The 16,003-nt window shown below is 34.6% G+C and overlaps 2 protein-coding genes across 50 annotated transcripts; both read left to right on the top strand.

Annotated features, from left to right (window-relative positions):
- Positions 1-549: 549 nt before the first annotated feature.
- LOC103331203 (P-loop containing nucleoside triphosphate hydrolases superfamily protein) lies at positions 550-5,779 on the top strand. The gene is made up of 7 exons (XM_008233813.3): positions 550-893; positions 1,553-2,200; positions 2,484-2,572; positions 3,373-3,472; positions 3,851-4,102; positions 4,754-4,920; positions 5,325-5,779. The coding sequence occupies exons 1-7, from the start codon at positions 735-737 to the stop codon at positions 5,608-5,610; spliced, it is 1,701 nt and encodes a 566-aa protein (XP_008232035.2). The 5' UTR covers positions 550-734; the 3' UTR covers positions 5,611-5,779.
- Positions 5,780-8,033: 2,254 nt separating this feature from the next.
- LOC103318535 (uncharacterized) lies at positions 8,034-13,531 on the top strand. Of its 49 annotated transcripts, none has more exons than XM_089053305.1 (12): positions 8,041-8,330; positions 9,180-9,235; positions 9,328-9,469; positions 9,586-9,665; positions 9,817-9,869; positions 10,179-10,271; positions 10,376-10,439; positions 10,716-10,851; positions 11,084-11,143; positions 11,311-12,111; positions 12,990-13,079; positions 13,268-13,531. In XM_089053305.1, the coding sequence occupies exons 3-6, from the start codon at positions 9,343-9,345 to the stop codon at positions 10,249-10,251; spliced, it is 333 nt and encodes a 110-aa protein (XP_088909431.1). In that variant the 5' UTR covers positions 8,041-8,330; positions 9,180-9,235; positions 9,328-9,342; the 3' UTR covers positions 10,252-10,271; positions 10,376-10,439; positions 10,716-10,851; positions 11,084-11,143; positions 11,311-12,111; positions 12,990-13,079; positions 13,268-13,531. The 49 variants fall into 49 exon arrangements, 46 of the variants coding, with proteins under 46 accessions (XP_088909386.1, XP_088909391.1, XP_088909387.1 ...); XM_089053306.1 differs by having other exon boundaries at positions 10,179-10,288; XR_016127347.1 differs by having other exon boundaries at positions 8,042-8,330; positions 9,350-9,443; positions 9,591-9,665.
- The last annotated feature ends 2,472 nt before the right edge of the window (positions 13,532-16,003 follow it).

The following is a 16,003-nucleotide window of genomic DNA, read 5'->3' as shown; positions in this document are numbered from 1 at the left end:
TACTCCATCTCCACATGTTATCATATGGATAATAAGCATATGGTTGGTGATGCTCGTTAATCACATAAGTACATTCACGTTCACATGTGAAGCTATCTCTACTTATTGCACACTGCATTAAAATTATGTGCTTCGCCATATATTAGGTTTGAAGCTCCAAGTAGTTTCTTGTCTATTTGCCAAAATTTGCAAACCAATCTTTGTCCCCAGATATGCAGTGAATCTTCACGTTTTGTCCACCCCCTAACTTGTTGGTTATATAGACATGCACTTTGACAGATTTTTGGACGGAACCAGACGACATAGACTACTTTTGAGCACGCATGTTAATGAGGACCACAAATGACATAAAGAAAAAAACAAAAAGGATACAATCTAATAATTTCGTAAACCTTATGAATGTTTTGTGATAAAGAGAAAAAAAAAATGGTAAAAGGATTGGGTGTCGTGTAAACAGTTTTCAGTTGTGGGTTTTCGACCACGCAATCTTAATTGAAATAAAAAGCCCATCTCAAATAAGTTTGGGCTTACAATGGAAATGGGCATCTCGAACGTCAAACGAGCATCAGTTTCAGACACAGCAGAAGCTCAAATCTTGCAATATAGTTTTCAAATGACCAAACTACCCTTACACCCCCAACCGCAACTAAAGTCTCACAGAAGGGCACGCACTAGAAACCGCCGACCTCACTTGAAGAGAAGAACAACCTCCCCTGTCTCTGAGCGTTGCTGCTATGGCGAAAGGTGACGATGCAGTGAGGAAGAAGCAGAACAAGACCTATAGAAAGAAACTCCGCAAGAATGACCAATCTAGCTCTGCAGTTTCTGCTCGCGTTGCCTCCATTATCGCCGCCAAGAAGCGCCGCCATTCTGGTAAACGCCGCAAATGCCAGGTATTTGCCGTTTGCCTTTCTTCTTTCTGTTCTTGGGGTAACACGGTTTCTTAAATTTGATTATTTTGTACGATTAAAGACAACACATGGAGCAAAAAGGAGAAATTCGTATATCTTTTATGTGAATGTCAGTTTGTGATATTTTGTTAAGATTGCATTGAAGTATACGGAAAATGAAATTATGGGTTTTTTTTTTTTTAATGTGATTCTTTTGGGTTTTGTGCTTATTTAGGTGTGTCAATATGGAGTCTAAGTTGGATATGTGCTTATTTAGGTGTGTCAATATGGAGTCTAAGTTGGATATATATATTTTTTCTTCTATTGGTGGATAAGTTGTGCGTGTGCGCATGAGTTTTGTCTTGAAAGATTGTACATTTACTATGGGATTAGTTTGAGTTTGTTTTCCCTTCTGTTATTAGGTATTTTCTGAATTAACCTCCTTTCTGCAAAAAAAGTTGTCAATGTATAACTGTGTTGATCTATGTCATTTCAACTGGGTGGCTTCCTAAGTAGTTCTTGTGTTGCTATCTTCCACATGATATGTGAGGCCAAGTTTTACAGTCGTTTTCCTATATTTGAGGAATTTTCAGGGAAGCATTTAGATTTGAATATCTGGTCCTGAGTAATTAAGACCAGTTTTATTTATCATGACATTGCAGGGTATGTGCTTTAGCCTTCCTACCCTTGATGATCCCTTCAACGACAGGAATGGTGCAAAGACTTTTGAAAGAAGAACAACCAAGAAAGAGATGCTTCCACGTAATCATGATAAGGTGTTTTTGAACGAAAAAAGTAGAGAAACTCTAAGAAACAGTGAAAAGGTAGATAATCCAGGGCAGGAAAAGGAGACAGCAACAAGTTTGAAGGATAAGCTAAAGAAATCACTGACATTGATTAATAGCATGGCCCAGAAAAGCCAAATTGACCCAGGAAGGAAAAAGACTCAGCTGAATGGGAATGGTGGCGTCTATGGGCATCATGGACAGGTCTCTGAAAACTTAGACTGTCCATCTAAGTATCTTATTCAGTGCTTGAATGCAATAGAAAATTCATTGCGTTGTGATGGTACCTACAATAATGAGGAGGACAAGCCTTTATTTGTTAGTACTTGGGGAGTTGATTTTTGGAAATGTTATTCAGCTCGAAAAGATATACTAGAGACAAGTGGAACTTCTTCTACAATAGAGCAAATTGCATGGATGGTTTCCAGCGCTGCTGATTCAATTTCTAGAAAGGATGAAGAAGATCTATCAGTAACCAGCCCATTTCTTTTGTTCCTTGTTCCGTCCCAGGAGAAAGCCACACAGGTTTGTGTCATATAGTAGCTTAGCTATCATTGGTCTTGCCTCTCAGTTCATTGTCTTTACATAATGGTTTTAAGCAATCATTGTTGAAATTTTTAAAGACCAGTTTGAGTGGCTGAACACTGTAAGGTTCAATATAGACCCCATAAAAATGACATAAATAGGGGGCTTGAAAATATTAATTTAAGCATGATATAATTTATCACATGAAATATTAATTTAAATATATATAATAGACATTATGCCCTCGTTAAAAGATTAATCTGGTTGTTTAATATTTTTGAAGGTACGCGCAGTATGCAAACCTTTGAAGGTTCTTGGAATACATACAGTGAGTATACACCCTGGTGCTTCCTTAGATCATCAGATTGAAGGGTAAATATCAACTCTGATCTTATGAAATTGGTGCCTAAGGATAATGCCATTTCGGCAATGTTTGTTGTGGATTTGACCCAAAGTTTATGGCAAGTGGCCTTTTATTAGTATCCAAAGCCGATAATTAGGTTATTCAGAATACTGGAGTTCTTGTCATGGGCATTCTTGTACCTATGATATGGCAAAAAGTTGGAGTTAATATACTCAAGTACAGTGTGCCTAGCCTAGCTGGGTAAATCATGTTTTAGTCTGGTCCAAGTCCAATTAAAAAACTGTATGCATTTTGCTTGAAACCCTGTTATGAACCTGGATGCAATTGACAGTTGAGTTGAAATGAATACTTGCCAAACTGTTCAAGTTCAGTGCCTTATTGGTTCTTGATGAGACATACTATTTGGATACCCTTGTTTTTTGTGTGGAACTTTCATATCCGTTATATTGATTTATATTTATGTTATTTCCGTTCGATTAAATAAAGAGTATTTTGAGGATTTCTCATTTTATGTACTTGTTGACCTGTTAACATGTAAATATTAGTTGGTGAGTTTCATCACCTTAGTTTTATTTTATCATTTAAGTTTTAAAAGCTATTATATATATATATATATATATATATATATGTACAATGATGCTGTTCCATGTGATGCACATCTGTGTTTGCTTTCTCTATGTATGCAGAGCTATAAGCTTTAAGTTGTTGGTCTGTACTTTTATTGTATGTGCTGGATCTACTTAGCCTTTCATATACAGTTTTGCCTTTATTCAGTTGCTGATTAAATTTTGGTTTTGTAAATAAATAGTCTAAAGAGTTCTGAACCTGAGCTTATGATTGCAACACCTGAGAGACTTTCAGAGCTTCTTTCCTTGAAGGCCGTAGATCTATCTGGTGTTTCCTTGCTGGTAATGTGTTTGAGAATTTTTTTATTTGTGAACCTTATTTACATATAACTACACTACCGCTGTTACATAAGGTTTCATATATTTGATTCCTAGGGATTATTTTTGTCGTTTTTATATTTTTGAGTGTGTGGACATAACTCTAGAATTTGTCTACTTAGCTCACAGAGGCCTTTAGCCGATGCTTTTTTTAGTGCTCTATGAAATATAGGATTGTATATTTCACCAGAAGACCAATGAGAACTAACAGTAAGTTTTTTTCATCAATGATCATCAATCCACCAAAGTGTTACCATCATGACTTGTTATTTTCCTTTTCTTTCTACCTGTTTTCAGAAAGAAAGAAAAAAGTTTGTAATGCATCCCTTGTCACTTGAACAGGTTGTTGATGGACTGGAATCTTTCTATAAGCAAGGTTGCTTTGATAAAATAAACTCCATTCGCCAATCTATGAGTGGAAAAACCCATACAGTTGTTTTCAGCGATTGCTATAGACATGCCTGTGTACGAGGGGTACAAAATCTTCTGATGGGATCAGTCCATAGATTATCTCTAAATAATTCTGTCACCGGTCAAAGTGCATGCATCATTCAGTCTGTAAACATTTGTCTGATGAAAGAAAAACTACCAAAGGTATGTATATGATTTTCACAAAAATTTAATTGTGGGGTTTAACTGTAATTCCAAAAGAAAATCATTCCATAATTTGTTTCATTTTGCTACTATAATTATTTTATTTTATGTAGGAAGTTTGGTATATATATATATATATATATATATATATATATATATATATATATATGTATATATATATATGTATATATATATTTGAAAAGAAGAAAATAATATTGGTTAGAGGTACTGTTGTAGGATGGACTTTCCAGAGTTGAAAATGGAGGTGAGCTGTAAGCCTCAATGCCTAATGTATATCTTAATCTGAAGAATTGGATGGTAATGATATTTAGAGTACTTAGGGTTGGTTTGTTGAAGAGGGGAACTTGGAACTCTTTTCATGAGCAAGTTCCAGAATTCTTTCACGTACCCAATGAGAAGTGGGAAGGATTCCATAAAATATATTTGCATAAATACTTTTGATCTCTCTCTCGTGTTGAAAAAAAAAAATATACACGAGTAGTTTGTAAGAAGATGTTGCTGAGTTATAGTGGAGAGAGTGCATTCGTGGTATTTATTTATTTATTTAATTTGTCAGTTAGTTAAACTGTATTCTTGGGGACTATATCCTTGAAGTAGCATTTTCAGCTATACTGTCAAATACTTTTGCAGGCCATCCAAGTTCTTGATCAGGCTTACGGTGGTCAACTCCGTCCTCAGGCTTCAAAGGTGCTATATATAGTAGGGAAAGATAACAAGCATCATAAACTAGTTAATGCGCTAAAGTTCAAGGGCTATTCCATCTCACCTGACTCAGTTTTCTCAGAAGTGGGGAACAGGTTGAAGTTCATATTCTTTATTTTATTCCTGGACGCCTCTGATGACTTTCATTTCATTTTTTTCATTATGGATATATGTTTGGACTTGATTGTTATCCAACTTTAGGTTTAAACTGAAGGCAACTTGTTCAATCAATTGAGTTTCTAGTCATAAATTTGTAAGGCTTGTATGCAGAAAGGTAGACGTTAGTTTACATTGGACTATAAGGTAGAATTTAGGTACATTCTCGGTTTACATGCTCTTAAATCTGTCATTTAACAAAACCAAAGTTGATCGGATACCTCTGCGTGTTTGCAAAGGAAAGAGTTTTGCTTCCCTTTTGATGTCTTGTAGATGCTGCTCTATGTATGTTCATACTCTCTTTGTGCAAATGACTCATTGTTTGTCTTTGTCGTCTGTTCAGTGTGGAATCCAAGGGCAGGGCAAGGCCTGCGGTCTCCATGATTGACATAGACCAAATTGGTACAACCGAATTAGGTGAATATGAAGTTGTAATTATACCCGATATGACTCGTTCAATCGAGAGTTACGTTCAAATCCTCACAAGAATGGCTCGCTATACTGTGAATGGCGTATTGCATAGCTTGTTTACCAGAGAAGACGCAGAGCTTGCTGGACCGCTGACAAAGATCCTTGAACAATGTGGGCAGGCAGTGCCTGAGGCCCTAAGAAAAATGTCTTTTTCATAAGCCATGCCGGAACGTTGACATTTGAGTTTGCTTTTTTTCCTTTTTCGCTCCCCAGTTTTGCCAAATGTTGTCAGTTTATGATAAATTTCATCTTGCTAGCTTTGTCAACTTGTGTAAGAACTTCTACAACGATATAATGCTATATATAACACTGAATTTTCATTTTCAAGTGTAAAAGAGTGCAAATTTTTCTTACTTTTAATCGGGAGATCAGATTATATAATGCTATAATGTTGTTCGTATGGTTTAAAATATTGAGAGGTTTACACCCGGAATATAGGTTTTCAAAATGTATTCGTTATCCTTCCTTTCTTATTTTTTCTCAAAGTAAACTTCTATTTTTTAAAATTTGTTTTTACTGAAGTGTATAATATTAATAATCTTAATATTATCACGTGTATGGTTAATCGTTTTTGTCCTCACATTCTTGATTTTCTTGTTTGTCGTCTTCCTCATCAATACAATCAAGAGCAAAACAAAGTTGGATTATGTTGGCATTTTTTTTTATATACAAATTTATAAATAAACCAAATCCTAGACATGTATTTATAAAAAAATTCAAACACTATTTAAACATAGAAACACACCCAAAATCAACCCCAAAGTCAACTTTTTGGGTGTGTTTATAAATGGGTTTTGAGTGTGTGTAATGATGGGTTTGGGTGTGTTTATAAAGTGTTTTGGGTGTTGGGTTTTTTTATAATTTCAACCTCTATTTTGGGTGTTTTAGTGAAACTCCCTTTTTTTTAATGCCAAAGTTAAGAAGGAGATGAGGGAAATACACACATACGGATATTATGGGGACTTGGATTTAAAATTACTTGGGAGCACACTAAAAATCTGGGCCAATCCAACTAACATCTTGTTGGGACTTGGATCTAGAATCACTTGGAAGCACACCAAAAACATGGGCCAATCCAACTAACATCCTGTTAGGACTTGGATCTAGAATTATTTGGGAGCACACCAAAAGCCTGAGTCAATCCAATTAACACTATTGGTGTTTGTATTATTTTGTTCATGTATACTAATTGAGCATACTGATCATGAATGATCCAAATTCAAACGCTCAATCTATATAAATAAACTCTCTCTTTATTCATTCCAAGGACATAATTAGCATTGAATACGCCACTAACTTGAATGTCGTAACTATTTGTTTTGTCATAAAGAAAATGCTATATGCAAACAAGTAATTTTATGTGTAATTAAATTTTTTTGTCGGCATAACTCAAGGGCTTTGGTCTAGTGGATAAGAGCGGACTAGGTCCACAAGTTCGGTAATGCCTTTGAGCACTATCCTTAGGGAGGTAAGGGGTTGGAGTCTTGTAAAGAACTTCCTAGGGAGAGCTTTCCGTAAACAACGACCCGGCATTATTCATTTATGTAATGGTACTCTTGTGGTCTAAGAGCAACTCTAAGGGAGATGTCAAATGCAAAATGTTAAATTTGAATTTGATGGCTTATGTGGCAATTTGACATCTTGAAAAAAATTGAATTCCACCCAAAATGCCAAATATCATATTATTTTATTATATTTTTAAAAGCAAATGAGGCCTATATGATGTATAAAGTTTTAAAAGAGATTAAATGATAATGCGGTCCATAACTAAAAAAGTATTAAAATAATATTTGACATTAAACTTTTTGATATGTTATTTTTAGCATATCTTTTCGAAGTAGAATAAATTCAAAAGACAATGAAATATCAAATGAACAATCAATTCCAAACTATGTTGATGAATTTACAAAATATTGTTGTTCATAAAGAAATTCATGTTGCATTGTTTTTGTTCATAAAGAGACGGACTAACGGCCCACTACTAACAACACCGATATTGTCCTCAACTTAATCACCTATAAAGCCCAATAGGTGTGAGATTTTATCACAAAAGGCCTTGGTATAATTAGTAGTGGAACCATTCATTATATGTCATATTTTATTTCATCAAGTTTCCGATGTGGGACTTTATTCTTCAACATACACTACTTTAATTACACAGTGCCTCCTGTTATTGTACAAATACGTTATCATAACAAGAAACATTTTTGCCATGTGTATAACTCAATGGACTTATTAGTGTTGTAAAAGTAGTAGGTTCATTTATAAGCGGTTATGGATAGACGATGCATTTTAACTTAACCAAGTTGAAAAAAATCTCGTCTTTAATATTGTAGGTGATGTATTTATGAGGTACTAGAGCTTTTTGATATCCCAAATCATTCGGACCCTTGCAAGAAATCTTATAAATGAACAAGTACTTAAGACTTGACTCCATCCAAGACTTATTTCCATTTCCTAAAGAAAATTATATATATACTAAAACTGAGTTCACGAATTCACTGTTCCTAGACTGTAGCTTAGGAATAGTGAAGTGCCGATTTTGCCCTTTACCGAAATTTTCCTTATGTTCCTTTTTTGCCCTTCTCTCTTTGGATGCTAACTCTCCCCACTGTTTCGTTTCCGCAGAACGATCGTCCGCTTCGAACCAGCTTGGTTGGGCTGGTTGGGGGCAGCCATGGAATGCACGGCTTCGATCTTCGGGATTCCTTTGGGGCCGTAGATTTCCATTTGGGCTAGCGCCTTGCGAATCTCGCCGTTCGTTTGGTCTTCATCTCATCTCATCTGCTCATTCGTTGGTTCAACCATCTTTCATCCTCTGTGCAACGTTCGTCTGAGAGATTTTCGATCTGCAAGTTCTTCCATCTTTTCTCTTCAGGTTTGCATCCCTTTACTTTTTAACGGATTAATGGCTTGCTGATGGGTTTCTGAGCGTGCTGTTCAATCCTTTGATTCTTGCCCAAAAAATTATTAAGCAGTCAAGATCTCTCTGTCTCTCTCTATTTGAGCATGTGGATAATGAACCCTAGGAGCTTAATATCTGTTTGCATCTAAAAGAAAATATGATTAGGAGCTGATATTCTGAACTAATCGACCAGTCTCTTAGCTGGAAGGTAGAGATGGTTGGTTCAATATAAGATCATTCAAACAAAAAATCTGATTTTACACTGTATAAAATATGTAGAAACCTACTTACTCTCTGTTTGTTTGTTTAGAAAATGCAAGAAAAAAACAGAAAATGTCATCTTTTTAAACATTTTACTGTTGTTTTGTGGGTAGGAGTTCAATAATTATGCTTATAAGAGCATTTGAGGTCACCCACTTAATAACATTAGTACTTTTTATTGAAATCACTTGGGTTTCTGTGGAAACTCAAGGACATAAAGGAAAAAGTTTGAGTCTTTGTTCTATAATTATGTTGGATTGAAAAGTTGGTGCCTTTGTTCTTTCATACATGTGCTTAGCATTACAATGAAAATTTCCTTTCATTGTTTTTTGGTTATTGAATGGTTTGAGCATGAGGAAAAAGGTGATTTTGCAACCTCAACAAAGCATTTCAAGTAAGAACCATATCCTCGAATTGCCCTTTTGGACCAAAATTAAGCCTTTTGTGTGATGGTTTATCATATAATTGGGTTCTATGTTTGGGCTTATGGATTGGTTCATGGTAGATTTGAATTGGCATGCGGAGTTGCTTGGGTGAAGCTGATGACTCTGTGCATTGCAGGACTACAACAAAATGGTGCACTTACATCTATTCGTGGACTTTGAAATAGAAACAAGGTTTGCATCTTTTAATCGCCTCCACTGTATTTCAATTTCTTTCCCTTTTATTAATTTTGATTGTATTTCTCCCCTGTGATGGGATTGAACAGGCTTTTGAATTGGTAATGGCAGGTGACTGTTTGTGCGTGAATAAAGGCTTGCCATTGCCCTTGCTGATGTTGTGGGACAGAGCCAGTGTATATGTACAGAAGTTGAGGGATACAATGTTCTCTCTCCCTCTCTTTAATTTCAGTTATTTTTCTTTTAATAGAATTTCGTCAAATTTTTTGGTTCTGGATTTTTTGTGTTGAACAAATTTACAATAAAGGTATTTTATGACGTTCTGTGTTCGTAAATATCTTTTGTAGAACAGCACAGAATGTTGACTGACTTTGAAGGTGTTGCAAGAAAAAACGAAGTAGGGTTCCGCATTTGGACTAGCAAAGAGGTTTGTCAATCGTTCTCTCACCCTCAATTTTTTTTCTTTCAATAAGTCGATTACATCTCAGCCTTAAATTCGCTGTTTTTTATTTCTGTTTAATTTAATGAGACAATTTCTGTTACAGAATTCTAAATTATGCTTCTTTTTTCCATGTTAGGGTATTGGGATGCTAAGGGGTTCTTATAACTTAGATGGGTATGCTTCAAGAAGGTTGGTTTTATTATGGAAGAATACCCATTTGGTTTTTGACATAGTTTATTTAGTTAAATATATGGTTGCTGGTGAAATGGATTAGCCAAATATTGCATATGTAATATGCCTACAAATTCTTAGTATTGTTGTGAACAGTCAGTTTAAGTGGAGGATTGTTGTATGAAATTTGGTGAACAAATATCTAGAAATTATCTTCACAGTTTCTTAGGTTCCATTTAATTTGGTATTTGTTTTTGTGTGATATATTTCTCTTAGGGCATGTCAAATGGTAAAGCTGCAATTAATGGTGTCTTTTTTGTGTTGCAGTTCCACCAGTACCAGGTTGTTGGGAGAAAGCTCCCTATGGCATCTAATGAGCACCCCAAGATTTACCAAATGAATCTCTGGGCCACAAATGAGGTTCACGCCAAGTCCAAGTTCTGCAATAATCCTTAGCCTTCCCAAATGTTCATTGGTGAATTTTTGGTTAAACTTAATATTGTTGGTTGATTTGTTTGGATTAGGTATTTCATGAGGAAGCTGAAGAAGGTCAAGAAGAGCAATGGCCAAGTGCTTGCCATTAATGAGGTTTGTTCTCTTTGCCGTTTATACTTTATTTTTTTCCAATTAATAAATTTGTACCCATTTTGATTATTTGTTAGTGTCTAATGTAGTCAATGTTTTTTTGGGGTGGGGAAGTGGTTCCTTCTCAACTCTCCTCCTGGCAAAATCCAATTTGTTGCCAAAGGGCTCCACCTTTGACCCCAAAGCGTCACTCTTTTATCACATTTATTTCGCTTTTTTCTAATTTTGTTTCGATAATTTGAATCGTATTTTGTATTTGATGTTTGGCTTTGGTGGCAGATGTGAAGGAGGTTGCGTCATAGGCATCCTCTGGAATATTATGAAAACCTATCAGCATATCCACACCTTCTTTTACACCCGATTTCTCTGCACATTCTTCTCAAAAACTTAAATGCTTTATGCTCCATAGCCTTTGGTAGTTTTCTCTTCTTTCACTTGGTTCCATTTTAAGTTTGAACTTTTTAAAAAAAATCTTTATTGTAAATTTGTTACTTTAAATCCTTAATTTTAGGATTAGTTGTGGTTTATTTTTATACCTTATAATGAATTGAGATGTGGACAATGAATGTGTTTCTTCCTTCATAGTTATGGTTTATTTTTATACCTTAAAATGATATTTCTCTTGATATCTTTTCTTTGGTATATAGGTGACATGAAGCAGAAACAGGGAAGGAAATCTCATATGAAATGGGTATTTTATGTTGGAGGTTAGGTTTATTTTATGATTTTTTAATGTTAGATTTCATACTGAATCAATTTGAAAGGTTCCCCTGAGGACTATATGAATTTCTTTTTAAGTTTTTATGGTTATAAGTTTAACACATTAAATTTATTTTTTCTTATCAGTTCTTTCTACTTTATTTTGCTAATTCAGTGATAGTAGTTGTCAAAAATGGCATCAAAGCTTGGCAAATCTATGCTTGATGGGGTTGGTATTACGATTTGATCAGTGATGGGACGTTTGGTTAAATCCCAAGCAGGGAATGCATTCTTTGCCATAGTTCCCGGACAGGTCCTCTTGGCTTCCCTTGATGCTATCAGTAAGTTGATTAGGGTTCTATAACCTATAGGTGTTTATAGGTTATTTCTGGTTTTATAGCTTCTCCATTAAATTAACATAGCCTATAAATGGGAATACATGTATCAGTTTTGACCATAGGTGTCTAGAGATAATCTATTCTTTTGTACAACAAACTTGCACATGGTTTGATTCTGTTATGGGTATTTGGTTTGATTCTATTAAAGGCTGGGTCTTTTGGATTCATTCTGTTATAGGTATTTAATAATTTGTGGCAATGACATTATACTTTTGTCCACCACATTCGTAGAATGTGGCGTATTTAAATTGTGGTTTGTGCAGTTGATTTTGTGGCCTTAATTCTGTAATAATAGCCATTGTCTTCACTAAATTTTCCCATTTGTTTGCACTAACACCTACCAGTTTCCAAATTTGTAGCAATAGAATAAACACCCATTGATTTGAGGCTATTAAAGGTTGAGTGTTTTGGCTTAATTCTCTCATACCTATTTAATTATAAATTATCACAATTGTTCTAAGTTTGTTATCAATTGTTATCTGGAGGCTTTGACTTTATAGGAGTGGCGAGCGTTGGTCTTCTTCTTAAGATTGAACTCCAACTTTTTCTATGTTTCGGTCTCTCTCTCTCACTGATCTGTAAGTAAATTTTGCTTCATCTTTCCATTCAATTTTTGTTGTTCTTCTTTTTCATTTTTTTTTTGTTACTAATATCTTGGATCTTATTTTATTAAACTATAAGACCTGTTTTAATTTGCTGCCCTAAAAGTCCAAATTCCTAATTTTTCCTCATAGTGGATCTGTGTTATTGATTTGCAAATGTTATCCAAATACTGAAATTGATTTGATTGTGTTATTATTTTGATGAAACCAGGTGAAACAATTTAGTTATTAAAATACTATATGATTGCTTTTGGTAAGGTTTTCTGTTTGATTATTAAAAATTAGTTGGTAAACCCTCAAAATCGGTATTTGGATATGCTGGTTCTTTTGTTACAGGGTTTATGATAGCTCTGTTTTGGTAAGCAGGATATGCTGCTATTTGGGTAGTTATGTTTAAAGACATGTTCATTCTTTTACTACAGGGTTTTAATTCAAATTCGTTCTTATACTGGTTTATGGGACTGGGGATTTGAATTTGATAATTTTTGTTTTGGTAGGGGAAAGAAAATTTGGGAGTGTGATTCTAGGAACTGATTGCAATGTTTTAGCATAGTTGACTTGAAGAAGATTGGTTTAGGAAATATGTGGGATTTGAAAATCTGACTTCTAAATTGGAATTCTGTTTGTGGACATTAGAGATGACGAGAAAGAATTCAGAAAAGTTAAAATTCATAGGTTTTTTTGTTTGTGGGTTTGATTTACCAAGTGGATTTTTGTTGATTTTTGCATTGAATGGAGACTTATTGAAAACTAAAAAAGTTTGTATATCCTAATTTCAGAATGCAGAGTTTGGTTATATTGTTTTTTTTCCTTTTCATGGGCTAATAATTTGGCCATGCTTCTACTCTTTGCAGCTGCTAGGGACTGGAATGGATACGCAAGATACATCTCCTTCAGTGTTGCTATTCTTTGACAAGCAAAGATTTATATTTAATGTTGGAGAGGTAAGGAACTCAATTACATACATTTTCCCTGTGGTTTCTTTCCATACAGATTTTGCTCAAGCTAATTTTTTGGTTTAATGAAAAGATTGTGCATGCATAAAATACTCAAGCTAATTTCTTCCCCGATTTTTCTGTTTTTTCTTTTTCTTCTTTTTAAAAAAATCATGTTTTCTTTTGATATTTTGCAGGTGGTCTTTCTTTGCTTTGGATAGAGCAGTTTGGTTGGTGTTTTCAGTTCTGTTAAGCAAGGGGTGAGTTTCTAGGCTGAAATTTCAATTAATTGTTTTAAGTTTTGTGAATAGAGCATAGGAATTAGCTAATGGCATCAATTGACAATTGGTTGGTGTTAATTTGTTGTTGTAATGATAGGTTTAGATGATTACAATATTTGAACATGTTGGTAAATCCTTTGAGTGTTTTGGCAATTGGGTAGTTGAGATGTTCCCTGCCTATTTTCATCGCTTTATACACATTTCACGCAATTTTAAAACCCGCAGCATCGCGCGGGCACCTTTTGCTAGTAAAAACTAAATCAGTACCACAAAGCACTATCGCAGTAGTAAATATGTATCAATTGTTGGTCATTTTGCTTTTGGCTCCTTCCGGAATGGTCTTTGCAGGTTTTGGAATTCCAACTTCAAAGGCATCAAATTTGAAGACCTTTGATGAATGTAAAAAACATATCTCCATATAGTGCCTTCGGGAAGTTGGTGGAAGTATTTTTGAAGTTGGGACTAGTGTAACGAATCGTTGTTGCCATAATCTTAAGTCTGTAGGCAAAACTTGCCATGATATATTCTTCAACTATGCTCTTGTGTCTAAACCCAATGTTAACGAATCTGAAGTTTTAGAAAAGAGTATGCAAGTTTGGAACCGATGTGTTGAAATTACAGTTCCCCCAACATCTTCTATCACAATTCCAACTTCAAAGGCATCAAAGCTGAAGAGCTTGGATAAATGTAAAAAACATATCTCTATTAAGTGAGCTCGGGAAGTTAATGAAAGTATTTTTGAAAGTGTGACTAGTGTAACGAATAGTTGTTGCCATAATCTTGTGTCTGCGGGAAAAACTTGTGATGATCTATTCTTCCACTATTCTCTTGCTTCTAAACCTAATGTCGACAAATCTGAAACTTTAGCAAAGAGTACACAAGTTTGGAACCGATGTGTTGAGATTACAATTTCTCCTACCTCTTCAATCTCCTAACCAGAAAACTAAATCGATCATAAAGAGACACATGTGGAATCCAAAATTAAGATATACAGAGACTCCAATATTAAGAGACGCAGTAGCCAATTATATTTGAATATTTATACTAAAATGAATACAATGTTATATATATAACATTCTGAATTCTCATTTTCAAGTGTGAAAAGTATTACAGTTTAACCAGGAGATCAGATTATATATTTTTATATTACTTTGCATTAGCATTAATTTCAGACAAATTTGTTCAGACCCATCGATTTCAAGTGTGGTATGCGAGAGTTGCTTCTGACTGCTGTCATGGGTTTGCCAAAGTAGAAAGATTAAGAGACTTCCCACCTGCTTTGGGCTACATGGGCAGCACAAACACTTGACCATATCGTTGAGCCGTTCTATCAAAACAATTTCCGAGAATTAATTTTGGTCAAGACCAATTTATTAGGTACCAATAGACTATGGTCAAAGAAATTATTGCAGAAAATTCTAAAATTTTGATCTACATATTAAGTAGGAAATCCAATTAAGTTCTGCTTGAACACAACACAACTGCTGTCGACAATTGGTCTAACTTTTCTCAACTGTCTAACTTTTCTTTCTAAAATTCCGCCACAAACTATCATTATTTGAGTTGGACACCTGAACCAAACACACTCAAACACCTTTCTAAACTTAAGTCCCAAGGTTTGAATCAAAGAATATAGAGATCATTACAGTTAGATCTGCTTCGCATGATGAATCCTAGCTGCTTCGCATGATGAACACCTCTCATGTTTCCCATTTCTCATGGCTATATATATACATATATATATATATATATATTATGCCAACACTTTGTAAGTATTATAGTTCATCCCTCTATCAAATGGTCATCACAAAACAGCTCAAATAATTTTTCAATAATAATAAATAGTTTTCATGCATCAATCATTTGGTTGTTCTTTAAAACCCCCTATGAGTTTGTTGACTGTTGTCTTCGAACAACCACATTTCTATTAAAAGCAAGAAATATCATTATCACAACATTCAAATGCTATCAGGTGCCTTCCATCCAAGAAGTAGAAAGAGGAAAATTCCGATGAAGTATAAAGTAATTGTAAGTGCTTCCTATACGTGGCAGGCTTCCAAAATGCCACATCATCAGTCTCTATATTGTCAATGTGTATGCCATTTTTCATGCTTTCAATAAATACATCATTGTACATTTGTTATAATTTTGTTACTAATTACCCAATTACTTTTCCGTTTGAGCAAAATTAGTGAGGCAATTATAATAAGGCATCTCACCCTGGTTATGGCCTAGGTTTTGAGCCGAAATGACTATTTTATGCTTATCTTAACAATACTTAACTTTTAATTCGAGACGGGACGTAAATGCTAGTTATCTTTTTCTTTTGTCTTTTCTTATTCACTACATGTCACGTGTATTCCACTCACACATAAATACTAAGCGGCATAAAATGAATAGAGAATGTAAAAAGGGAAAGGCAAGAGGAAAGGTACTTCACAACTATAAGAATTGGATGTTTAATTTAATTAGCATATCATGAAAACGAAATGTGTTTCTAATCATTTTTTCCCTCTAAACACAAAGTCTGCCCTATGCCGTAAAAGATGATCATAACCATAGAATTATTGTCATGTCACACAGGACCTGCATTGTGGACAGTAAGATAAGACAGGGTCCTTCCCAATCATTTCCTTTTTTTATAAACAGCCG

This window comes from Prunus mume, linkage group LG5, assembly GCF_029339155.1.
Source record: "Prunus mume cultivar Tortuosa linkage group LG5, ASM2933915v1, whole genome shotgun sequence".
Taxonomy (NCBI): Eukaryota; Viridiplantae; Streptophyta; class Magnoliopsida; order Rosales; family Rosaceae; genus Prunus; species Prunus mume.
The sequence above is the reverse complement of the archived record's forward strand: the minus strand, read 5'-3'. Positions and strand labels throughout refer to the sequence as shown.

Bases quoted from the DNA above. Each gene is read 5' to 3' on its own strand.
- LOC103331203 (XM_008233813.3), top strand. From the start codon at position 735: ATGGCGAAAGGTGACGATGCAGTGAGGAAGAAGCAGAACAAGACCTAT. The intron at 2,573-3,372 runs GTAAATATCAAC...GTAAATAAATAG, and splicing joins TTAGATCATCAGATTGAAGG to TCTAAAGAGTTCTGAACCTG. The intron at 4,921-5,324 runs GTTGAAGTTCAT...TCGTCTGTTCAG, and splicing joins TTCTCAGAAGTGGGGAACAG to TGTGGAATCCAAGGGCAGGG.
- LOC103318535 (XM_089053261.1), top strand. From the start codon at position 9,343: ATGGCAGGTGACTGTTTGTGCGTGAATAAAGGCTTGCCATTGCCCTTG. The intron at 10,289-10,375 runs GTTCTGCAATAA...TGTTTGGATTAG, and splicing joins GAGGTTCACGCCAAGTCCAA to GTATTTCATGAGGAAGCTGA. The intron at 10,440-10,525 runs GTTTGTTCTCTT...TGTCTAATGTAG, and splicing joins AAGTGCTTGCCATTAATGAG to TCAATGTTTTTTTGGGGTGG.